Source organism: Limanda limanda, chromosome 11 (assembly GCF_963576545.1).
Source record: "Limanda limanda chromosome 11, fLimLim1.1, whole genome shotgun sequence".
In the NCBI taxonomy this organism is placed as follows: Eukaryota; Metazoa; Chordata; class Actinopteri; order Pleuronectiformes; family Pleuronectidae; genus Limanda; species Limanda limanda.
The window spans coordinates 13,761,282-13,787,247 of NC_083646.1; the positions used below are offsets into that span (position 1 = coordinate 13,761,282).

General features: G+C 43.3%; 1 protein-coding gene across 1 annotated transcript in view; it reads right to left on the reverse strand.

The window, feature by feature from the left end:
- kirrel3l (kirre like nephrin family adhesion molecule 3, like) overlaps window positions 1-1,163 on the reverse strand; it is a 35,343-nt gene extending 34,180 nt beyond the window's left edge. Inside the window, exon 1 of the mRNA XM_061081338.1 lies at window positions 1,057-1,163. Coding sequence (XP_060937321.1) covers window positions 1,057-1,096 — 40 coding nt within the window. The 5' untranslated portion in view covers window positions 1,097-1,163. The remainder of the gene's footprint in view (window positions 1-1,056) is intronic.
- Between the last annotated feature and the right edge of the window lie 24,803 nt (window positions 1,164-25,966).

Consider the following 25,966-nt stretch of genomic DNA (forward strand, 5'->3'; position numbering starts at 1 on the left):
CAGTTGAAAAAACTTTTCAAAACTGCTTATACATATTATTTGTTCTTTTCCTCATACATTTGATTACCATAGATACTCAGTAATTTAAGTACAAATATGTGGAATGTTTTTTTCTTTTTTGGCAACAAGACTCATTAACAAACGGAGTAATTTAGAGTTTCTCATAAAACGCAGAAGGGGTGAGTGAGGGGGTAAATGGGGGCAAACAGGTGCGTTGTGTCTCCAGGAACAACAAATGCTTTCTCCCTCTGTCTTCCCCCCCACTCTCTCTCTACATCTCTCTGCCTTGCTCCATCACAAACGCAGCCTGTCCCCGTGAAGCCGTGCAACCCCGGGAACCTTTTTTTTTAAATCCATTTTACGCACCGTTCACAGTGCCCACGATTGTGCCGGAGAGTACAACTCAAAGAGCGCCGCTTCGGATCCGGACCATCAGCCCATGTTCACATCGTTTCATCAATCTTAACCTTATATATACAGTCTATGGTCTTATCCGTTCGCTTTAGTTTTCTTGTTTGAAAGAAATCTAGGCATGGACCAAGCTGAACTTCGGAGGGACAGAGATGTGGAGATCTCCGCCACAAATCTCCGCGCTGTGGTTGAATCTCCCCACAGCTGCTGGAATACTCGAGCATTTCATCCTCGCGTAAAACACAATAACATGTTATAGTGGATGGACACATGGTTGGATACGCACACTCCCGTTGTGTTTAACAAATCGAATAAGTTATCTTTTCCCGTCCGTGCGCCGTGTGCACCCGTATAGCCTCGTGCCCGGCCACTACAACAGAGCCCGTGTCTGTGTCACACGTTCGATCCCCGCACTGTTCCGCGGCGCTGCGGGACGACTCTCGGGTCTCTGAAGCCTCCTGATGTAATCACTCTTTTAAAAACTAATCAAACATTTAGCGGCGATTAGCAGCAGTGTGAGTGTGGCACTGCAGCAGATTGGATGCCCCCCCCCCACGGTGCACCACCAGCGCACTGGATGTCTTGACGCAGCGCGGTCCATCCTCTCCATCCAGAGAGAGATGCAAACAAAAAAGTGCTTCTTACCTGTGGCCATAAGGCAGAAGAGGAGGTATACCGCAGGCATGGTAGTGGCTCTGTCCGCGGATTGTTTGTTGTTTTGTTGCGTGGAAGGATCCGCTCGCTCCGTCTGTATTCGCGACCGGGCTGCTGCTGGTGGTGGTGGTGGTGGTCCTCTCACTGGAGTATCACCGGATGGACCAGCGTATACTGGGATTCGTCTGTAATAAAAAAAATCCAGTCCAGGGAAATGCTTCTGGATGGTCCGGGCTGTGCGTAAAGTCTCAGTCAACACACCAGCTCCATAGTTGGTAACTTTCCTCCGCTGGATCTTCTGCCTCGGGCTCCCGTCACCAGTCACTGGGATCTCCAGCAGTCCATCACCTGTCACTGGTCTCAATGGGATCTCCAGCAGCCCACAGGCGCCTCGGTCAGATGCTCGGTCACTTTCCGAGCAGCTGGATCATTCTGCACACTGAAGCGACCTCTCGTCTCCGGCAGCGCGCAGTGATGATCCCCGGGTGAAGTTGCCTCTCCGCTGGACTCCCTCTCTCTCTCTATCTCCCTCTCTCTCTCTCTCTCTGTATCTCTCTCCTTCTCTCCCTCACTCACACTCTCTCTTCCCCTGTCGGTCTCCTCCGTTTACTTCTCGCTGCCTCTTTCCAGTAGGAAATGCGCACTGACAGTCATCTGGTGGGGGGAGTAGCCTATACCCCGAGTCTGGCAGGAGCTGAGTCGGAGGAGCCCCTCTGCCTCAGACGCTTGCCAGGGGGGGGCCCAGCGGCCCCCGCCCCCGGGGACCCGCTATTGGCTGGGCGGGCGTCGTGGGAAGGGGGTATTTAAAACACTTATTCCAGTGAAATGACAGTCGTTGCATTTTAAGACAGAGAAACCCACGTGGAGACTTGAATAAAATCTAATTGAAAATATTTAATGATGGAGAGACAAAGACGATCCCGTGACTGTTGGAAAATGTAGAATATTGTAATAATCTAATCACCTATAATACAGAATATAGAGCCCCCTTTCCACTGGTCAAAAAACACAGCAACACCCGCTAACATCTGGCTTTTGTTTGCAATGGGAATTGATTCAATCAGCGTTCTCTCCCAGGTCATGTGACTCTGTAGACACATGTTTTAATTGGCTCTGGCTCTGATCGGCAGTGATGGAAACATGTCGGCCAGGGAAGAGAGCGCCTCAGTTGTTGATGCTGTCTGTGATGTCAACCTGGATGCACAAGAAAAAGAAAAAAAAGGCAAACTGTGAGTCGAGTGCGTATGAGTGCGTATAGGCTACTTGCTTAGTCTGGTGCAAAAGAGGTCAAACACTCACCAGCGCAATGTACATCTTCATCTGAAGAATTGTTAACCATTATATCTTAACGTGTGTCAGTATGTTACTTCGGCCACTAGGAGTCTCTGAATCAAAACAATAACAAAATACCTGGTTTGATAACTTTGTGCAGCAGCATGATATCATAGGAGTTGTTGTCAACAACGCTAGTGCTGATGAAAACCTCCTGATACGACTCAGGTGCAAATCATGTTTACAGCTGAGGTCATGCATTAAACTTTTACTCACACAACCAACAGCAATGAATAAACGTGATGCATTACAGATATAAAGAGTGGAAGTAAAAAACAGCTGACTGGCTAACTGGCTCTCGATGTGTGGTTTGGCCTGGGAGTTGGAGCTGAGCCACAGGTAAAGCAGATATGACATCATGGCAACCAAAATTAAATATCCTATTAAATAAATATAAAATTGGGGATTTTTTTGAACATTGCTCAAAACATTTTGGATTATGTAAGTACACAAATCAACAAAATATACACACTGAAATAAAAAACAAAATATTAAGCATATGACCCCTCATTTTTAGATATCTTCATGAAAAATTGTGACATTTTCTATCTTTAATCGCCTTATGATAGCTTCCTGAATTAAAGAGAACTTGACTCAATACTACATCATTCGCTAAAACCTTATATCTGGAGGTTTGAAAAACATTATGAGGATTCCCAGAGCTGCTTAAGTTGAAACTTTTCCTTCTTCTGAGTGAAGGCACAGAACCGTCTCATTTGCCAATTGTGGATCAATTTCTCATTAGAAGAAATGTAACAATTGAAAATTGGAATCTGATTCGATCCCTGCCCTCCATTACCCAACAGATTTGGAAATTAATTAAGGCGAATTACGTATAAGTAGTCGCATTCGTGCACGATCAGCTGCAGATGGTTTGGCAAATGGTGAAATGATCACTTCGCTCTAAAACATCAACACGTGAAAGAACAAATTAACAGTGATGGTATCAAACAAGTAAAACTGTCAACTCTGGATTTGTTGATGAACCCGTCTTTTCGTTACCGATTTACCAACTAATGTTATTAAGCCTACGTATCATTATTTATTTCAGCTCTTGAACTGCAGTAGCTTCAGAGTTTATGCAGTTTAAATTCATATGGACTTACTGAGTGTTCTTTGGAAATATTATCTTCTTTGAAGATCACTCAAAACACCCTTTTTTCCAGGTGCAGTTTCATCTAAAATGAGCGTATTGTTCATTGTCATACAGTGGGCGCTAAAATGAACAGAAAAGAACAGAGTCATTATCATACTTCAACAAAAGCGAAAGCCTTCATAAAGAGATAAAAACAGTGCGGTCTATCACTTGCCCGTGGCTGTTTATAGGCTCGTTCTTTGATGTCATTCATTAGTTATTCAAGGATCTATTGATTAACCAAAATGCCAGGCCTTGCAGTCATCTGGTTAATCAGTCTTTCAATTGTATATTGTACCAAGCAATGACTTAATTTAATGTTAAAAAAAACCCATCTCCGCACACACACCCGCGCACACACATACACACACACACACACACACACACACACACACACACACACACACACACACACACACACACGCCCTGTTAACTCAACCAGATGGTTAGCGCTCCATAAGACTGAAAAATTCATCAAAGTGAGTAGATCTGGACACTGAGGTCTTCAGTGAGTGTGGATTCGAGCAAACATCATCCGGGATAATAAGAGTCTTTCTTTTTGACATTTTGAGCTGCAATTAATTAAAAGCTGAACCACATAATGATTAGGGCTCACTCCTCATGCGGCGCCCCCCCCCCCCCTCCCCTTCCCCCCACACTCCTAACAGTAGTTCTCAAACCCCAGGGCTGGCCTTTCTGTTTATTGCCTCCCTGTAATGCAAACATAAGGGTCCCCTGCCAGTAAACACATGTTGATGGAAGAAACAGCTTGCACAGCTGGGAAGCCAACCCAGGTTAGTGTGAGTGAGCACATGGGTAAATGAGCACATCTGAGTATGAGAGTGTGTGTCTATGTTTGTGTGTGAGAAAAAGTTGTTGTCAGGGTGTGATTTAGGTTCTGTGTGTGTGTAGGCACTTCAATGTGAGAGACCGAGGATAATCAAGAGAAACAGTGTTTTTTGTTTATGTGTGTGTGTCGGCAATGGTGTGCACGTGTGAAAACCATCAATGAGTGACTGAAGGCGAGGGGCGTGGGTTGGCAGTAAAACAGCAGGGGGCCTCTACTACTAGTTGCTGTGATAATAAAATCAACATCCATTGTGCAGAGTCTGTCACATGGCAGGACGCAGTGATTGAAATGTATGATCTCCTATGGCTTCCACAGATGGACGGAGAGAAGAGGGCAAAACAGATGATGCGTGCGTCACCACCAGCATCAGTTTGAGCCAATAGTCTTAATTATGCTGGCCTCCATGGCATCAAATGGAGGGCGCCCATACTCCCCAAGCTTTTGAGCATGTGAATAATTTATAAATAAAAAGGGGGTTTTCAGCAGTGGGTTTATTAATAATAAATATGGTTTGATATTTACTAAACTGTTCAGAGGGAGAAAGGGGTGACAGTTAAGACGTCGTTTGCATGGTAATTGTAAAGAGGTAATAAATAAGGCATGAAGAGGAGATATATGGAAATGCGAATCGCAGGGAAATGAGAATAATTTAACAAAATATTATTCCAGTCCCTATTTGACCTGGGGTCAATTAAAAAAAGAGATGTCATTCCTGGGGAGCGGCATGCTGAGCCATAAAACTACAATCACTAGGTTTCTCTTTTGTCTTGTTCAAAAGCTGATCTGCGACTTAACAGAAGGAAAATGTCTTCACACTGACACGCACCATGTGTTTTAGCTTGAGTGAAAATTAAACTGAACAAAATCAACATCATTATCTACCAAGAGTAAAGAAGACATTTCTCGCTCTAAAGTAAACACGGTATAGCAGGAGCTAGAAATGTGAAGAATGTGAGTTTTGTTTTGTTTCAAACCTTCTGTTGCTGTTGGAAAACTCAAGTTTCCATTATAAACACCTATTGTACATACATTATAAAACGTGTTATATAAGTATATGGAATGAAATCGTGCTTTCATGTTAAAGCCCACTAATAATTCCCCCCTAATTGGATCTGTATCATAATTAATAAGCTTGGTCCTGAGATTAGAAATATAGCCTGCCAGGGTGATGAATATTAACATCCCTGCTCTGTATACTGTAGTGTATGTCCATGTTGTGTTTGGGTTCCTCAAGGGGTCTAAGGTTTATGCTGCTATCCATACGAGAAACATTACACCAGCTTTTACTGTAATTGTGATATTGAATGTTGAGCTGATCTGTGTCAACTATAACTCTGAATGCAGCTACAAGCTCGTAACTCATAGGACATATACCTTTGCTGGGCTGTATCCATCTGCCCAGCCTGCAAGCAATTCAAAACCTGTCTCCTCTCCCCCATTCCAATAATATGACGTCAGTCCACTGCACTGGTTTAAAATTTGCAATTAAGCATTTTCTTTATGTGTGATTGACGAGCAGGAGGAGGGCCATTAAAAGCTCAACGCGGACCAGGGGCTCGCTCTGCAGTCTATAGGACTATTTCCAGGCTCATATCAAATCCATGTCCTCTGCCCTAATATCAGAATATGACTCTGGCCACCCATGGATTCTGTTTTTGTCTGTAATGAAAGTCCCTCTGGGGATCTGGTTGAGGGATTCTTTTCCTCGGGGGTCAAGGAGAGGTTGAGGCTACTGGATCAAGCTGTGCTTAGAGATGGGTGTGGATTACAGGAATGTTTCTGTTTAACTCCGTTTCTACAGATATATAGGAAAGATCCGCAGTCTGATATTACAGTAGTCATGCCTATAGTGGATCCCTTGTATTGGCAATGACATCATTACAAAAAGAAGGTAAAGCCACAGACTATGTGGCTCTCATGCATTTTTTACGAGGATACAGGCCAAAAATGTGATTTTAGCTGCGATAAAGACAGTTTTGTTATCATTTAATAAAAATAGAAAGTGCAGCTTCCCCTGGTTCTTTTTTCAAGCCAGCATCTTATCAATCCAGTTTGCATATTCCCCCTCTTCTTTAATAATGTGATTACAGCATCCCCAAAATGTAAGATCAGATTGACTGGGTGCTTGGCGAGCCTAGCTGTGTCTTTGCTGATAAGTACAGCAGTAAGCTGTCTAAAATATTCATGCACTGATGCAGAGTTGTTGTCCCTTGATGGACCTCTCCATGTGCAACATCTGTTCCTGATGTCATGCACGTTTCTGTGTGCCAGAAATGCCCTGATGGTGTCCGTGGCATCTCTGCTGTATGTCCAGACTACACACTGCTCCACTCAGCTACGATAAATATCGAGACAACGATAGCGATCCAGTTGCCTGGACAGAACTATTGAACAGTTCTGCCAATCCATACTCATAGATTTAGCCACTGCGCTCTCATACTGACATCAGCAATTCTGCCACTCGCTGATGAATGTGTCAGCTGGCTCTATCAACAGTTCATCATTATTCGGTGAATATTCTACTATGAGTCACAACATTAGGGAATCGTGGAGTAGTACTGTAATACAAAATATTTAGTGAGCAGCCAACACATTAAACTGCCCACGTGTTAATGCATTCTGCTCAATAACAATTTGATGAATATAATTATGTTTCAACATTGTAATTTTAACCAGGCAGCAGTTAGAGGCTCATCGTACTTTAAATGCAAGTTAAAGGGATGTTGACACATTGTTTTGACACATCCACAGTTCCTAGAGGTCACTGGCAACTGTGGGTGTGGATATTATGAAATAGAATGTTAACACTAAGTGACTCCAAATAAAAGAATACATTTAAGAAAATAAAAATAAAGAGTCAGAGACAGAGCGCGCGGGACGCAAACGGTTTCCTTTGCAGAGAAGCGTTCTCTATTGCTACTTTTACTTTTATAAGGGACATGAGAGGACACTCTGGTTTGATTATTGTTACGCCTAAAACACACCCATGTTTAGTGAAGATATGAAGTAAAATCCTACTGAACAATGTGTCTGGAGTGGTATCAGCTTTTTCCGCATTTAAATTAGCAGAAGAAGAATTTGGACACACCCTGGATTCACTCGCACCGTGAGCTTTATCCCACGAGCTTAGGGTTGTTGAAATGGAGCCCAGAGAACTGGCAGTAGTCTAGGTGAATCCTATCCTGGGTGCAGTGTCCATACTAGGACAGAACTACAGTCACAGCTTCCTTCATCACTGGGCTCGCCTCGCTGTCTGCTGACAATCACATGAATAGGCCACGACTGGCTGCTTGTTTTGTGCCATGATCCCTTGCTGCTCATGCTGCTGAAAAAAATAAATAACCCAGCTCTACACTGCTATAAATAATGGATGACTCGTCCTCTGTCACTTTTCATAGCTTGTCAAGCCACGGCCTGGCCATTATTAGGGTCTATCCTCTTCCCCTTTCTGCCTCTGACTCCAGTTTTGTTATTGTTCTGGTCGACTTGCCTGCACACCTACTCGGCGGGTCGGCTGTCAGTCTTTCTATGGGCTGGAGCAGTTGATGGTTGCCACAGAGAAGAAAGAGATGCTTTGGGGGCCTGAAACAAGATGGGTGATGCAGCAAGTATCTGCTGGAATAGCAAAAGCATGAAATCTGGCTTGACCTGGAACCGGTAGCTCTAGACACATTCGCTGTGGTAAGGGACTGAACTCATCCTCTTGAGACAGACATTCTTTCGCCCATGGATCCATGGCTTTTAAAGTTGAAAACAGGTCTACACCCCTGGCACAAAAGAGGAGATTGCTTATTTGAACAGACACCCAATATTCCCCAATCCAACCATCCAGCCGAAGAAATCATGGATTATTTACATATGCAGCTGGGTCTGAGAAAAATGAATGAGGAACATCTGGCTGGAGGGGATATGAGAGAGATGTAGACATTTGGCCACTGCAACACAAACACAAGGGCGTGTCGAGGAATCAGAGGAGGATGTTGTTTTAGGGGGCGACACTAAGAAAGTTAAATCTATTTCCACCCAGTAATTGGTTTCAATTCTTTGTTTGTTCAAAATGTGCTTTGGCGCCACCAGGCCAGGCCTGAGGCAAGTGTTGTCCACCAGCAGCTCTCGGCTCTCGCAGACTGAGCTACTCTCTCCATCTGCAGAGTAATAGCATCAAATCAAGGCCTGCAGCAAACAAACCCTGACAGATCCTCTCATTTGGGATTCACTTTGGGACAGCTGTGGTGCCATCCAAAAGGAGGGATGGAGAGGGGGAAGCCAGCAGTCAGTAATGTATGCAGAGTGTCTGCACGTCCTGGATGACAGCAACACGAGCGCTTGTCACAGGAGACATCAGTTCTACTTAGTCACAGCGCTGCGGGGCAATCCATATGACTGCAGTGCTGTGCGAACTCTATTAATAGTTATCTACCTTTCAGGAGTTATTATGCTGAGTAGGGGATGACAGAGGAATATAATGGAAAAAGTCCCAAATGAGGAACAGAAACAGGGTCTGTTGGGCATCTTTTGTGCCACTTGGTCTATTGCATCTTCAGAATCCTCCTCCAGCTTCCTCTCTCACCCTGTTCCCTTAGCCTGTGTGGCCGGGCAGTCCAGTGCCAGACCCACAGTTTATGTGAGAGGCATAATAAGGATTAGTTATGGGGCAGGAAGAGGGGAGGGGGGAGAGGGGGAATGGAGGAAAAGATCAGCAGAGGTGGGTACAGAGGAGGGACTGAGCACGAGTGATAGATGGTATAGGGAAACGAGAAGGAGGATGGGAAAGGTAGGCAGGATGTTAGTGACTTGCTTAAAAATCAAGGTCTTGAGTTGGCCATGGTTAATTTTTCATCATACTCTTAAATTAAAAATGTGAACGGTCATCACTTATTTGTCAAATTGTCTAAGCTTAAAGGTGGATGTCACATTGGGTTTGCAAAAGGTCAGGGGAGCCGGCAGGCAGGGAAGAAAAGTGTGGATCAAAGACTGCTGATCCCACCAAATACCCTGCAAAACTATCTTGTTTAAGGGGCATTTACTCCAAATGGAGTTCCTACACTGTAACACTGAGTGAAGATGACATGATTTAAAATGCAACATCTGGAATGGCTTTAGCATACTTATACAACATACCTTCACGGTCCTACATGAATATAGCGAAGATATAAACAAAATATACCACAGCATACTTATATCCCCTACTTAAGTCAAAAAAGCCGGTAAATTAATACCCACATGCTCTAAATCAATACCACATTCCTTTCAGTGTAAGCATAAATATGGATCTTACTTTTCCTGTGATTATCATAACCACTCACATTTGCAGTAATCGTCTCATGGTGCTTCCCCATAAGCATGAATATTTAGAGACACTAATATAAAGTGAATCCATTAGATTTCTGCAGATTATTTGACTGTCTTGTTGCTGTTCACCATTTGTTTACTCGCCGTCTTCCTGCTGTTTTGGGTTCTCTTTGGAAACGAAAAGAAGTATTTTTCCAGGAAAACATGCAAATACACAGCTACTATAATCAACTTCCCCTGGCGGTGCTTAGCGTGCCTCATTTCCAAGATTGGAATGAAGGAGAAGGGAAAATGATAGACTGGTGTTACCTCTTCAAAATTGCAAATGTGTAGATCTATGGATGAGTGCTTAGCCCACAGCTGCCAGCTAAAGGAGAGAGGGATACACAAAGGTCCCTTGTGTTCAGGGCTAAAGACTGGCCAAGAAAGGGAGCGAACGATCTACAAGTGTACCTCAGCTGTCGCAAGGGTCAATAGATCCTTTCCATCCCACTAAATGAGCCGACAACCCTCACTGTTCTGCCATTGACCGGTCAGCACTGGTAAATCAATGTTATGCCACACAATACTAAGTAAAAAAAAATTGGATTCCGGCTTCATCTCTTTGCTGAACTAGCGTTCAGTCAACAATGTGACATCAGATACAAGCAAAGATTTTGTTGTTTCCAGTTTGAATAGGAAACAGAGAGGAAGGGGGAAGTCAGATCCTGCGCGATTGAAAACATGGCCCTTATTTTGTTTTTACACATCTGGAGAATGTTGCTTTCGCCTCATTCCCTCATCTCTTCTCAATAGGCTCAGGATAAGCATCTGTTACCCAGGACATCTCTGGAGATAGGGCAGCCTAACAGATTGTGTTTGAGGGTGAGGAAAAGGTTGTTTAGACTCAAAAAGAAGTGTGATTTACCACATAGGCTTCCTGTTAATCTCCTGACCTCGCCGACTGGAAGAGATAACAAATTATGATTTTCACCGGAGATGCGTTGGAGGGTTGTAGTCAGGATTGTAACACTGTAAACACCAAATTGCTTTTGTCTGACAGCAGTGGCACATGATTTTGCAGCTGTGAAATCACCCAACTGGCATTTCATGTATCTCTGATCAATTTATGGTGTAAAACTGAATTAGTTATGTGAATCTTCTAATCTTTTTGTAGGCTATTTTAATTAGGGAACAAGACTAACTCATTCTCATCTGCACATCCAGGTCTTGGTAGAGATGCAGAAATTATGAGCTAATTTTCCACTAAATGCACAGTTAGTCTGCGTATTGTTTGTGTTACTGTGCTCTGTTTTCAGAGCTATTAATAGCTGGCCACTCGCTCTCGTCAGTTGCCTTCCTTCCAGTATTTCCTGATTGCATATTTCTGTCGCAACTGCATCCCAAGTTCTTGTGTTGTGTACTTTCTCTGGCAGTTCCTCTATTAGGTCTTCATAACAAGCTTTGAGGAAAAAGGATCTGAGAGAAAGTTCATCGTGCCCCTGCCCCACCAAAGCAGCGTTGCTCAAATTGCACAGCGACACACCCCAATTACCTCTGTGACTTTATTTTATTTTACACAGGAGGTTGTAAGTTGACTCTGACAAATGAATGGCCAACTAAATAAAGATTACATGAGTCGTCAATCAGAGTTCCAACCATTATACCTGGTACAAAATAAAAGAGGTAGGAGGAATTGAGACCTTATGTAAATATTAGTGTTATTATTTCATGGCTTGGCAAAGACTTTCATCCCAAGTGACTCACAAATTCTGGAACCCATTTGCAAAGCTTTGCTTTGCACCAGAGAAATGCAGGTAAAGTACACTGCTCAAGGGTACAACTGTTCCACATAATACGTGTTGTATTAAAGCAGGTCGTGCTCAAATTAAGTGGACCCATGAATTGAAATGAAAAAGGCCCCCTTTTGAGAGGAAAATAGATTAGTTCTGCTGATAGATGATCACTTGAAAGCTGATGTGAATAAGTAGATTTTGACCAGTTGCAGTAAAGCTGATTTATATCAGTTAGGATGCTGTCCTGGGGGCCACTGCACGGGGTGAGGGATATGGCAATTTAACCATGAATACATCAAAGCCTCTTAAAGTGGCTTAATGCTACAGATGTTTTTTCATTGTTTACATTGTAGAGACCAATTTAGTGTGCAGACAGGAATTTGCGATACAGAGCTTTGAAAATTACATTCTTAAGACAGTTAGCATGAAGTTAAGTCAAGTTTGTAACATAAAATATTGCATATCATATATTGTTTTGCTATACACTTCTCCCTATGCAAGCCTGGAGCAGCTCTGACCTTTTAATAAGAGTATATTAAATGAGATCTTTGTGGTACTATTCATTATTGTTGTTACACTGGCTCAAGTACCTTGGTGGACACTAGAAATTGTGGTTCCCCTCAACCAAAACCTGCTCATTATTGTACATGTGAACAACTTGTATGATTCATTAAGCGTTTCCCGCACTGTGTGCTCAAGAGACGCAGAGAAAGCAAAGAATGAAGGGACTGTAGGAGAGACGGAGGATGATGGTGGGCTGCGGTTTAGCCCAAGCGTGCTTGAAGTGAAATATGATTGATTAGTGCATTCTTAGGTTGACATGCCCTCACTGCAGCTGAAACCTGTTAACTCAATGTGCCCAGACTGGGCTGAATGAAGAGCCAAACCTGTTGTGACTTCCACATGGCAAATATTATGGTTGGCTGGCCAGGCCTCAGCTCAAGTAGGGTAGGAGAGATATAAACAAACAGTCAACTATGGGATTAAGGGTGTATGTGTGTGACACTGCATGTCCATGTTTGGCAGCGTATGCATATGTGTGCATGTGTTTGTATACATATGAATGCATGCGTGAAATAATGGGCTGTATTTTTTCTTGGCTGACACGAAACATAATATAACATGTCAGAAGCCGAGTGTTCCCTAACATCTATTTGCACGTTTTATACAAACATGGCCAGAGACAGGCACAAGTGATGTAAACCATGGGAATGTAATAGTACATGGGGAGATATCACATCCACAGTTAATGTCACCAGTTTGAGTCATCTTTGTTGGATCACTTTAACAAATAGGCTCTTTTCTCCTCTCTTCATTAATCCTAGATGGGTTAATGTGGATTTAACACAACTCTGGCAAAGGTCAGACTAAATCAATTCTCAGTAAGGCCAGAGCTTGGTCCAAGTCAGGCTGGGGGAAATACAATAAGAAGCATCGTGATGACCGGGGTGTGAGACTATCTGTCAGCAGCCATTAGCGGTCACATCACAGCCACAATGAAATCAGAGTCTTGCTGAGAGCTGTCATTATAGGGCTGTTTGAGAGGCTGCAGGGCCAGGCTCCAGATCTCTCTCGATTCCACACTCCTCTATGGGGACCAATACATCAACCGCTGCTTATACTATTCATTCTGTTAGGCCAAATTCACACCTGTTTCTGCGACTAATTACCAGACAATAAGGTGAGGAGAGGAGGTGTTTTGAATTCATGAGAGTATCAAAGAGGTTATTTAAACCACGGCTCCACAGGTGTCTTTAGTGCTTTTATGTCCTGTTCTTAGCAAGGTACCCTCATCATTTCTTACACAAATCAAATTAAATAATACGCCTTTCCTATAAAGTTGCTTGTTAAACCGTCGCTTTTTTATACTCAAGTAGAACGCTTCTGGTATGCTATCTCTCTTTGTACAATCATGAAAAGACCTGAAATTCTAATTCATATTTATACATAGTCGCTAAATTCATCAGGAGAGTTAATTTGTCACTGATGCTGATTCAAGAAAATATTTAGCAATACCATATGGGTGTCCTTTGCAGTGAGGACAATATGTTTTCTCTTTTTACACCAAAAATAAAGTGGCAATGCAGCTTTTCATAGGTAAACCTGCTAAAAAATGTAACCTCACATTGCCCGGAGACAAGTTTGCCTTTCTGTTCCAACTGAGAGTAAATCATACAGCGCTTATATATATCTAGGATTTCTTCTACCATTCACCCATCCCACAAAATGTGGACCAGATGAAACCACTGACCACTGTTCAGCAGATAAACTGCTCTACCTCCTGAGCCGCCTGAGTGAGCAGAAAATAGATCTGTCATCTCCCCTCCTCTTGTTGATTCTTTCAATGTCTGAAGCTCCATGTGAAACACTGTAAACGTGTGTTTTTAAAACCTATCTGGGAGCTGCATTCACTCTTAAAGCCGCAAGCATGGCGGCTAGCAGATAGCTAGCATGGATAGCACTTTGCCTGCTGTTGCAACCTGAAAAGCCTATTGAGCTGTACCCAGCATGCACTTTGGTGGTGTGACTTTCTAAAGTACGATTATTTCTGTTACATGTTTTTGTGTTAAATATTGTTATGTGTGCCATGGTGTTTTTTTGCCTGTTAAGGAGACTCACCTGTGGGTAATTAATTATTGTGCTATAACATTAGTCATTAGAGAGCCCACAAGGATAAGCATGATTAATAGTTGTCCCCTCTCACTGCAATAGATATAGTCAAAGAATAAAATCATATATTTTGCTGCCTTTGCAACATGGTTGTTTCAGCTTTGCTATGGTATGGTGGTAGCCTATATGAAAAATTCATATCACATGGGAAATTTATAGCGGTATACAAGATGAACTGTTGTACCGCTCAGCAATACTGCAGAGTCATTTGGATGTAGGATCGAAATTGATTGTACCCTTTTTTCACACTTAAAGACAAAGGGTAGATGTTAGTGGGTGTGTTTTTTTTTTTTTCCAGTGTGGAAGCGGTTGTTGTAATATTGACCATGGCGGAGGAAACCGTAGCTCACAGGGAGTCCAGTGTGGCTGTCACTGGTCCACGCTTGACAGGCTCACACTTTAACAGTCCCTATGCTGTGAGCGACTGTCCTCTCCCTCCTGTCTGCCCCTTATCTACTTCCATCAGCCCCTGCCCCACACACACACACACACACACTGCTTTTCATCACCCATCACACGATCGTGTACTACAACAACTGTCTCCCTCGGCCACCTCTGTTCCCTGCCCACTCAGGGAAGATGACGTGTTTGATGGCCAAAATCACTGCAACGTCTTCCTCCCCTGTCTCCTCAGCAGCTAGCACACCACAGCCCAAGGGTGAGGTGGGGTGGGATGGAGGGGGGTTGAGTGAGTGACATGTTTGGAACTGCTCAGCGCCTTCAGAAGAGATTTAATATAGCTGATATGTTGTTTTGTTTGTTGCTTTGTGTGTCGCTCTTAATTAGCTCCATGGACAAACAGAATGTCCCCCTTCAAAGCCAGTACAGCTAATCAGGAATGCTGAAGAGCCGGAGATGAAGAACAGAATGACGCTAACCTCAAAATGTCAGCTGGTGTTGGATTTCTTATTGTTTATTCTCACAATTTCACACACTGGTGTGCATGATCATGCTTAAGGCTCTTTCCATTTTTGAACCCTGCTTTCTATCCATAGCTATTTCTTAAAGATTTTTTTGGGTTGGGAAAGAAATTAAAAAGGCTAAGAAAGCCTTGTGGCTTTTTGTTGAAAGGATGGAAGCTCATTATTGGGAAACAGACTGAACCTTGGCCACCCACACCATTCATTTGGGGAGCCATGAGGCTCATTATCCTTTTGGAGAGTCCACAGGTCAGAGCACCAGAACCTGCCCTCTGCAATCGCCACAGCAACAAGACCCACATAACCCAGAGGTGACATTAGATGGCACATTACTGTCTTCTGCTGTTATCATATTAGCTAGACAGCCAAGCCAACAGGAGATCAGTTGGATAAGATGAGGGGGCGGCAGTCGCCAGTCACTTAGAGCGTGGGTGATTGATTGTGGTAATCTGCTTAGAAAACACTAGTCCACAAGCACTTAAAAGTTGCCATTACAGGTCGTGACTTAGTGCAATTTCCCAAAGCTACATGGACTTGCATTCAATGCAATTGATGAATTGCTGAATAACAGAATGTTCTAACTAAGGCGAGCCTCACTCTTGTATAAATGTAGAGATTCTTTTAAAAGCACTACTAGAAATACTGTTAGAAAATCTCCCAACTTACATGATCTGTCTGCTCGGATAGTCAGTGTTGATGCTGACCCAAGCAAAGCGCCCAAGCAGACTGATTTACAAGATGCACATAAATGACCCAGACTCCATCCTTCTTCAGGGTTCTTGCCCCTATGGAACTCTACTTTGTGAGCATGTTTATGACTGTAATGGGTGTGAGAGCCCTGATAATGCTCCCGAGAGTCTCACCCACGCACTAAGAACTTAATATTATGGTCTTACAGATGATGAAAAGATAGGATGTAATGGAGATGCTGCACAGTTTTTATAATCCACCTGCCAAATCACATTCTGAATCTGCTCCTCCGAACCTCCAAGTGCACCCACTCTGCTCTAGTAACAACCCGCTGCACCTCAGATGTCCTGCACCACTCTTTGTCCATGTGCCCCTTTAGTTCTTTGGCGGACATACTTCATGCCATGTATCACAATGAAGAAGCCAATTTTGCCACGTTCCTCTTGCCATGTCCCCCATCTTCTTAGTAAAGCTAGGTGTTATAGAGTTTGCCAGTTACTCGTGTACAGCCAGAGACACACAGCTCTTGAAAGAGCCTTGGGTCCTCATACTTATACTGACATGATATAGGTTTCTGACATATAGTTAGCACTGTCAATGCATTTTTCAGTCTGGGAAACTTAGCACAATGTTTCGACAACTTTAATGTATTCATATGAATATTTTCAATGATGGAAATTAACATCATATTTTTCTGTTACTCTGGCAACATAGCTTTTTTGTATTTCACCTGTCTTCTGTCCTTGGGTTAAACAAATCAGCAGCAGCGTTATGCCAAAGGCACCAGCTGTTTTTATCTGCTTGTTGCTATTGGAAATGATGGCACTTAGACTCAAGGGCCCTTTCTTAGCCTTGGTCGAGGTAGCTATCTATCCCGAGCCTCTTGGCTCTTTCTATATCCCTGCTAACAGTATGGCCAGAATCTGCCCTTATCACTAACCTTACCCTAGCCCCCTCTGCGGGTCTGCCCGAAGGTAAAGGGAGGGAGAGAAATTGTAGTTTGGATAATGTTCCTATATACTTCCCGCTCTCGCCGTCCTTTTCAGCTTCCCACCCTCTTTTACTGAGTCCCATGGCTGACTGATAATGAAACAAAGCTGCCGTCCACTCAGCTGTGTGTGAGTGTCACATGTTGTGCTCGAAGCCCCCCCCAGTTATGGTGAATCATCTGCGACAGAGTAACTGGAGCACACGGTCACTCTGCCCCGTGGTTCTGCCTTGCCAGTGCTGAATCCATCCCCTGCCCAGGGAGAGTATAGAGAGGGCAGGCAAGACATTGCTGATATCTCCCCTCCCTCTCCCCTGAAGCTTGAGGAGATCAAGCCTGCATGGGTGGCCCTGTCTGAGACTGTTTGCTCTTAATTGAGTTGCTCACTCAGCCACTGGCCCTGGGGGACACCTCTGTGTCACTTCCTATGATTAACCTAAATTTCATCCATCGTCCAGGACCGCTGCCAGATCTGGTAAGGCCATGAAGTATGTGTTGAGACACCCACAATAAAAGAGCAAGGAGAGGAAAGGAAGATGGGTGAGCTGAGGGCCAAGGAATAATTTGATGATGTTGGCAGAATAAATCCACCAATTAATGTGCACATCTATACATAAAACAGAAAAGTGAGGATGAAGATAATTAGGATACCAGGTAGAAGTTCCAACTTTCCTGCCTCAGCAAAAGCTATACTGTATTGATATCACACGATTGGTCAAGTTGATTTAAAAATGGCCTCTTCTCATAGCAAGTTCCATTAAACAGCACTGGTGCAGACCAATTTGGGCTTTTTAGCTCTGGCGAAGCTCCAGTGGATAAAAGGTAATGTATGGGGCTTTCTGTGAGTTTATCTTTGACTAGCAAGGTAAGTAACAGGAGATCAAAGGCTGTAAATGAAGAGCCATTCTGTCCATTTCTACACTGGGTCAATCAGACCATTCCATTTCCAGCCACTCCAGGAAGTGGTATAAATCACGTCAGCCAGCATCGACCAGGGCCTTAGTCATGAACAGTAGCTCACAACAACACATGGATTTGCTGCTGTTTTTGATCAATGTGAAGTTATTTAACAGCTTTGATGGGCAACCATTGGCGAAGACTATTGTTTTCCTTTCACAGGTTTTCACAGGTTTTACTTCTGTTCGTGCTCACTTGATTTCCTTCTCACTTGCTTCCTTTTTCATGCCTATTTTGTTTTCCAAACACTTGTGTGCATCGGCAGCCCTCTCGCTGCCAAGGCACTCATGGAGAAGTGATAGGCATGGGGAGTCTGTGGGCCAGCAACCATGAAATAAATATGGATGGTCATGAGTGAGATGAGCGAGGATCATCTGTTTTGCCATCTGCTTGTGCGAGAGTGTGGATGTAATGACTGTAGTCCTGTCTAGCCCAGTGAGCCCTGCGTTGTTGGGAAGGCGCTTGACAGAAACACACACACTTACTGGGCCCACAAATTCATACACACACACCATGCATGCACATCATTCATGCATGCACACACACAATTTCACAAATAAACACCAATCCTATTGTACACAGTCAGTTGTTCCCCCTTAAGGGTACAATACAAACCAGTGCCTACACACAGTCACAACAGCCCAGTGGCTTCCCTACTAGGCTCAGGTACAAAGCCCCGGCTACTGCACGTGTTCGACTGCCCATCCTCTTCTGTGAGCATCTCGCCCGCCTTGGCCATTAGAAATGACAGGTTGACAATTGGCAGGCAGGATTGGTGTTGGTGATTGTTCAGCTGGCAGTGTCCTACCATGGGACAGTCTGTTAGTGTCTCCGCATGAAGAACAACGTGGGACTTATGTTCGCAGCACTCTGGGCATTGAGGGGAATAAAAACCTGCACCAATCCAGCAACACCAGCAGCTCCCACCACCACCACGCCGCTCTGTCCCCCAAGCAGACAATCCTCTTTTTTCCTTGGATGGCTTCGTTGCTGAGGGCTGGTAATAGTATGAGTGTATGTTTATTAAAAAAAAAGGAAAGAAAAGGGGCAAAAAAACAGGCTGTTGAATTATACATATTCCTTATGGAGGGTGACACAGTAGGCGCTCTCAGAATCAATCTTGACGCTTGGATGGAATCATAGAGCGCACAGAAAATGGCAAACATTGCTGTGGCTCAATGGACTGATGCTCTCATAAATATGTTTTTATGGCCCTGAATGAGTTGGGGCACGAGGATGTTTGGTGCTCATAAAGGTGTGTGTGAGTGTGTGAGACTGTGCAGCATACTGCTTCATACTAGGGGGTATAAAACATTCCTAATTTAATTAGCTTATACGCTCCGAAAATAAATAGAATGTCAACCATAGTTTAGCGTGTTATACATCATAAATCAGGAGTTCAGTGTGAGAAAAGGACCTGATTGTTTATATCTGATTGTTTCTCAGTCTGTCTCGGAGAGGATGTGATTACTATATGCTGTATTGACCATTTGCACAACAAAGTTACAAATACATCTAATGCAACACAACACTCTCAAATCAAATCCTTCCTCATTTACGAGATCCTCTGTGGAAAAATTTAACATTCTGCTGTCTCTGATTTTTCATCCCTCCTTTGGGTTAAGTGTTGTCTTGGGAACTCAGAGAAAAGCAGGCGGCTAGGAGTGGAGTGGGGTGAGGGAGACTGTTAAGAGGCTCTTGAACTATAGTCTACTGTCAGTGGAGAGTGCTGAATGAGAAAACTGTCCAAGAGGAGAAAAGAGAAGCAGAAGAAGCAACAGCTCCGTGGCTGGGATGATTTGTTTTGCTTGTCTACACCCCCTGAAGCTGCCAGGCTCCACTATCAAGGTAATACACTTGAGCAAAACTGAGCATAGCTCCATACCATGCACACATCATCATGGGATGGGAGAGTTAAAGCGGCTTTACCACTTGCCACGATGTAGCTTTTCCGCTCTCTGTGTTGTTTACAGTCTCTGTTTGTCAGTTCCCAGTTTCTTTTGTCTGATTAGGAATTTCACCATGTTCTCTTTGGTTCAAAAAAACAGAAAAACAACAACCAAGCAGCCATCCGTTTCAGCTGTGATGTTTTTCTCCCTCATTCAGTTTGAAGCTACACCAACTGGCACACTCTCTTGCTTTTTCATGTTGTCCTGGCATTTAAGCTACAGCAAAAGCACTTTGAAATTCATGGCTCCAAAAAAAAAGTTATATCCGTCCCCACTGATGTGTGGTGTCCACGGGACATGCCGCTATGTTTTGAACCTGTGTAATATGGTGATCAATGTTGACCCTGGCTGCCCTACACCGTATTTATCTCCTGTTTCATTGAACCTTTGACAATCACAAAGACTGCAAGAACTCAGGCTCTGGATGCGTGTTGTGTGTTGATGCATAGGGAGTCCCATACCTCTTCCCTGGCCGTCTTAATGCCCTTTTGCTCTGATGATGATTCACCTGCCAATAATCCAACGGGCCTCACTTTCACGCCTTGTATGCTCCAATAAAGATTAATATTAAGTTGAGGATTTAAATAGCACAGGCCAAACCTTGGCACCAGCTCTATCCCTTGCTCATCACGTGGCTAGAAATAGCCAAGATCTGGCCAAAAATGTCACAGGGAAATTGGGATTAAGCTCAGCTTGATGTTGCCCGTCTCTCCACTGCCCTGCGTTCCACTAGCACTTTCCCAGCAGCACTTTCACATCTTTGTGGGTCACATCACAGAATTCCTGTCATCAAGGGCGGCGGGTTTTAACGTCAGCGACTGTGATATCTCCTCCCCAAACCCTTCCCTCTCCCTTTTCCCTTCAACCGATAACAGCTAATCCTTGCCTCGTATTAAACTGTGACCAAGATCAATTAAAACCCAGCCTCACCCTGATGATAATCTCCCTCTGCAGCAGTCAATGGTGAGAGAAGATTGTGTGTGTGACCGTGTGTGTACAGTATGAGAGTACACATGTGGATGTGCCTGACTGTCTGTGTTGAAGGAGAGAGCCATAACACAGAGCCATCTCCATCCTCTCCTCTTCTCTTGCCATCGGTTGCCAAGCCTCAGGGAGAGCCTGCCATTGATTTCCATCGCCTCTTAACAGAGATGAAAGACAATAAAAAACAATAACAGAGATGATCACAACACTGTTGGCCATTTGTGCGTATAATGATTATCCATATCTTAATTAGTATTCTTCCCTTTGTTGTAATCATCACTGGCCTTATCATTGTTATGAATTCTGTAATAAAACTGTTTAAAAGCGTTTATATGTGTTTGTGTGCTACTGCTGATACAATGCCGGCAAATGTGGGTCTACACACTTCATTGTTCCTCCCTCTCTTGTTTCTCTTTTATTGGATCAGTCCAATGGAGATTTCTTGCACAAAGAGGATTCTCCCTGCCTATTGTTTTTACTTAGAAAGTTGAGTGTTAGTGGGCAGTATTTTCTGGTGCGTATGGTTTGCCAGCTTTATGGTGCGGAGTTGTTTCCAAAAACATTGGCATCATACGGAGACTGGTTGGCAGAAATTGAAGGTTTGGTCCTGAGGTGCCAAATGTGCTCTGGCGTGTGAGATGGAGGGATGGGTAGTGGGAAAGACGGGAGGTAGAGAGAGAAAGTCAGAGGACAGGGAGGGGAAGCTGGTGAGCATGGTGGCAGGACAGGGCGGGAATAGAGGCGGAGTGGAGTCTCGAGTGTGCAGAGTGGCTGCCAAGCCGACTGTCATGTTAGCCACTGGGACTGGCTGCTGTGGGCCTCAGGTTGTTTTGGTATGTACATCAAAAGGACAGGCTGTGAACATGAAAACACAACTCATTTTCCCCCATCCATCCCATCTTTCGCCTCTCTCACTACTTTTTTCTCTTGCTCTTAGGCTCTCTTTTCGTCTTCTTTCCCACGAGAGGCACATGCAAGGTGCTGCAGATTCTTTGAGCTCAGGAGGAGAGACAGCATGCCTGCAGGGTTGCCACGACAAAGTGCAGGAAGGACCCAGTAGAGGATAGAAGTGAAGAGGTGGCCAGAGGTCTGGGAGACACAAGCCTAACTATTGTGTTGTCAGAGGTGACAGAGGAAATGTGTCCACCATATTTTCAGCACAACAGATGACCCAGAAAAACTAGACACACGCTTGTCACTGCACCACAAACCCAGAGGAAACTGCCATCTGCTGCCATTTTCACCCTCCTTCAATTGTGTCTGTGTTTCGTCTTTTACACTGCTGTCAGCACTGTTTCAATTACATCCTGCAGCTTATGTCTATAGTGGATTACTCCAGCTCGGTGTTCCCGTGTAAGGCTGTGGGTTGACTTGTGTTTGTAGGCTATGCAGGGCTTTCTTCTTTTATTATAGTCTAAATACAATGGCATTCTTGGCCTGCAAGCAGTTCCCTCCCCTCCGCACCCCAGTGTAAGAATGAAGTTGTGAATTATCCAAATCACAACAAAGAAATCCAATTTTGATTCCTTAATGTTTTTGTTTTGTTTTCCTTTTTTCTAACACATTTTTTTTTATTTTTAGTCGGTGGGGCTTTTTCTTCTCCAAGATTGCCTCTGCTTAGTTGTGACCTAGTTTATTAAAAGGGGGGAGTTTGGCCAAGCCATGGGAATCAGGGGCAGATTAACTTTCTGTTAGTTCTCCCTAGCACGGCTCCATATGTCAAGAGCTGCCGCTGTAAAAAACACAAGTCACTAAAAGAGAAAAAATAATTTGCCGGGGAAGAAATGCCTGCTTCAACTTAACAGCTCCGTCCCAAGCATGAACAAATGGAATGCTGAATTATGCTTTGCCACAATAATGCCACAGCTTAGTTTATTTGCCTACACTGATGGTTATTACAGAATATTTGACTGTGGCACCACAATGATAAATGTGTTGTGAATCATCAGGCAGCATAGCGCGTCTCTAAATACAATCATGTTTTCAGTTTCTCACTTACTTTGTGATAAAGAACAACACATGGAGATGGTGTGGCGAAATGGCGTTGCTATAACAAAATAGCAATTACTCTACCATTGCTTCAAAGGAGAAAATTATAAGAGAGAATTTATAGCCGGCCTGTTTTTGACCCACAGTGTGTTGTCTCCATTATCAGCTAACACTGCTAGCACTGGAAGCGTGCAGGGGAAAACACAAAGCAGCTCAAGAAGGTCAATCACAATTCTCTCAGTCTCCACACATCCCTGTAGCCCTGATGTGTACTGTAATTGCATTTCTGAGGAGGTGCACACCACAGCACAAGGTTTTGGGTGGAGCTTCGTTAAGAAGTGAGTGGCTAGGAGAAAGAAACAGAAACGGATTGTATCGCTTTATTAAAATTGTATTTCCAGCTGGAAGTCATTCAGGAGTCAACAGTCAACTCCAATTTCCAACCACAGTCCCTGTCAAACACAAACTCTGCCAAAAAACACAACATCGCAACGAAGTGAAGAAGGCGTTCGACAGATTACTTTCTGATTGGGAAGAATAAAATGCATTAGTGGTTTGCAGCTTATTGCTGTTTTCGAGCGATGGGCTAAAAACATGTTAGACCCACCTTGGGTCATCTGTCATTTGCCCTATATCTTCATTGTTTACCTTTCCTTGTGTTTTTCTGTGATTTAACGTAAACACATCCATGTTATCCACAGCCTTGCATGTAATTAAGTATATTCAGAAGTGATAACCTCATTGAATCTCAAAGCATTTACAGGGTTATCCGCCTGAAGACGGCTTACAAAAGAAATCTGGGATCAGGAGTAAATGACAAGAGGATAAAGGGATAGGAGATAGGAGACAGTAAGGGGGGGGGGGAAGAGTGTTCGGCTTCTTGTCCTTCAGAGGGTGGGGGCTAGGTGGTTATTTAAAGGGCTATGAACCATCTTGAAAGTGTTGGTTTGAATTCGTTCTGTTTTCGCGAAGTGATGTGTGGATTCTGTATTAGTCAGGAAATGCTGCCTCTCACTTACTCAATCTCATGCTCAAACCAATGACCCAGTAAAACTCTAGCGTCCTGATCTGGGCTCATCCCAAGTTAAGAGGCAAATCCTTCTGAGCCTCACACATGGAAGGCCCGGTTACTTGCACACACACTGGACACGGAGGCAGATCAACACCAGTGAGATAACTACTCTGATAAAGCGGCGCACATCTAGACTGATGTAGACTAGTTCGATTCTACCTTCTTTATACAGTTATTTCTATCATCTGTAATTCAATATTTGCTCATGCTTCTACTATTGCTGTATTGTTGTTTTTTAAACTATACCTTTATGTTTTTACACGTATATAAATATATCTTAACGCGAGAAGCCTCTAACAATTCCATTGTACGTAGGAGGACAGTAAATATCTGTGAATCTTAAAATTTGAAAAAACACTTATTAGGTTTACATGGACAGCAATATTCAGAATATTGACCTTGTTCTGAATCAGACATGACATATTCCATATACATTCCTGTTATGTCACAGAGCATATAGTCTGATTATGACTCATGTCAACATTTCGTCCACTACGTCAAATGTCCAAAAACATCATTAATTTCCCTCAAAACACGTAGTATAAGTACGGTTTGTGCCTCACTCCAAAACCTGACTTCCTTGTGGAGTCAGCCATCTTGTTTACACTCAAACGGAGGGCATCCACTAGGGATGGGGGAAAAAATCGATTCAGTTACAAATCGCGATTCTTGTGAATGACGATTTTAAATCGATATGCTGCCTTCCAAATCGATTTTAAAAAAAAAAAATCACCCATCACCCCATAGCATGTTGACCAGCTCTTGTTTTTGCACAAGAATCTAAACATACCCAAGCACTAGCTTTGCATCGGCTACATGCAAACAACAATAGCCTACTTCTTGTTTATTTCCAAGTTTATATTTTAAGTAAACTTTTATTCATTCTATTTAATTTACCTTTTATTTATTGTTTAAAAGTAGCCTAAGTGGCATACATTTCTTAATCTGTCAGTTTGTGTGCAGTTGACTGGGGCTATACAATAATAGGGCACATTTTTATTTATGTTCTCTATTGGCTGCCGGCAGTCATTAAGTTAATGTTAATATTTGAAATAAAACTGGTAAAGCTCTAAGTGAATTTGACTGTGTTGTATTTGAAGGAATGATTCAACATTTTTCCATGGTCCAGTATTTCAAAAAAAAAATAACCAAAAGAAATCCCAGGAAATCGTAATATCGAATCGCAATACTTACAGAATCGCAATACCCACAGAAATCGCAATACATATCGTATCGCCACCTAAGTATCATGATAGTATCGTATCGGGAGGTCCCTGCCGATTCCCGTCCCTAGCATCCACTGTCAAGAAGTTAAAAACTGCTGTATGTTGATGTCGCAAAAATGTTATAATGCGATTAATACCTATGCATGTCTATGTGAACAATGACATAATACTGCACATGTCTTAATTGGATTATTACTTTTCAAAGTATGACTTATTCAGGTGAAGGTAAGTTATAAGCAGTAGTTGGTTTGAAACTAAATACCGTGAGATTTTATTTGTGCAGGTGAGCTTCCTATAGTTACTGCTGCTAACTAAATCACAAATCTGGAGTTAAGTCTTAATAGACCAAATGGCATTGAAAAGAGCAGGAGGACAGCAGTCTTCATCTGCCTCGCTCGTCCTCTCTCTCTCCCACTCAAACACAATGACTGTCTGTCACAGTCAGACTGACCATCAGCAGCATCACAGGGAGGAACTGGGAACATCCCCCCTTGTAAAAATAAAATGGTTGTAAGGTTATAAAAGTGACAGTTATGTGACATGAAACAGTTAGAGAGTTGGCTAAAAATGTTTTTATGTCCAGATATCAGGCCAACAGCCGGTGCTTATGGAAAACTCTGATTTGAAGGGGAGCAAATACGGTATACACAACATGCACTCATTTATTCTCATGCTACTACAATCAGGCCAAACAGCGACAACAACCAGACGCAGGATAAAAAAATAGCAAATCTGGATGTCTAGGGGAATAAATAAACCAACCCCATTTCCACTCATATGGTCAACTGTAGTGCGATGATGAATTCAAAAAGTTCATGAGTTTCCAAATGAGTTTCCTGATTATGTGCACACATTTGCATGGTGACACAGGACGGTCACGTCATGTGTATAAGGCGCTCTGGACGGACAAAATGTTCCCGAAACTAAATAGTCACTGGGTGCAAATGCTATGTAATGTGGAGTGATCTAATGAATGCAGAAATAAATCCCACACTCACAGTCAGAACACACACGAGCACACACGCACTAATCAAGACTGGTGAGTCCTGCAGGCAGATCACTCATCTATGTC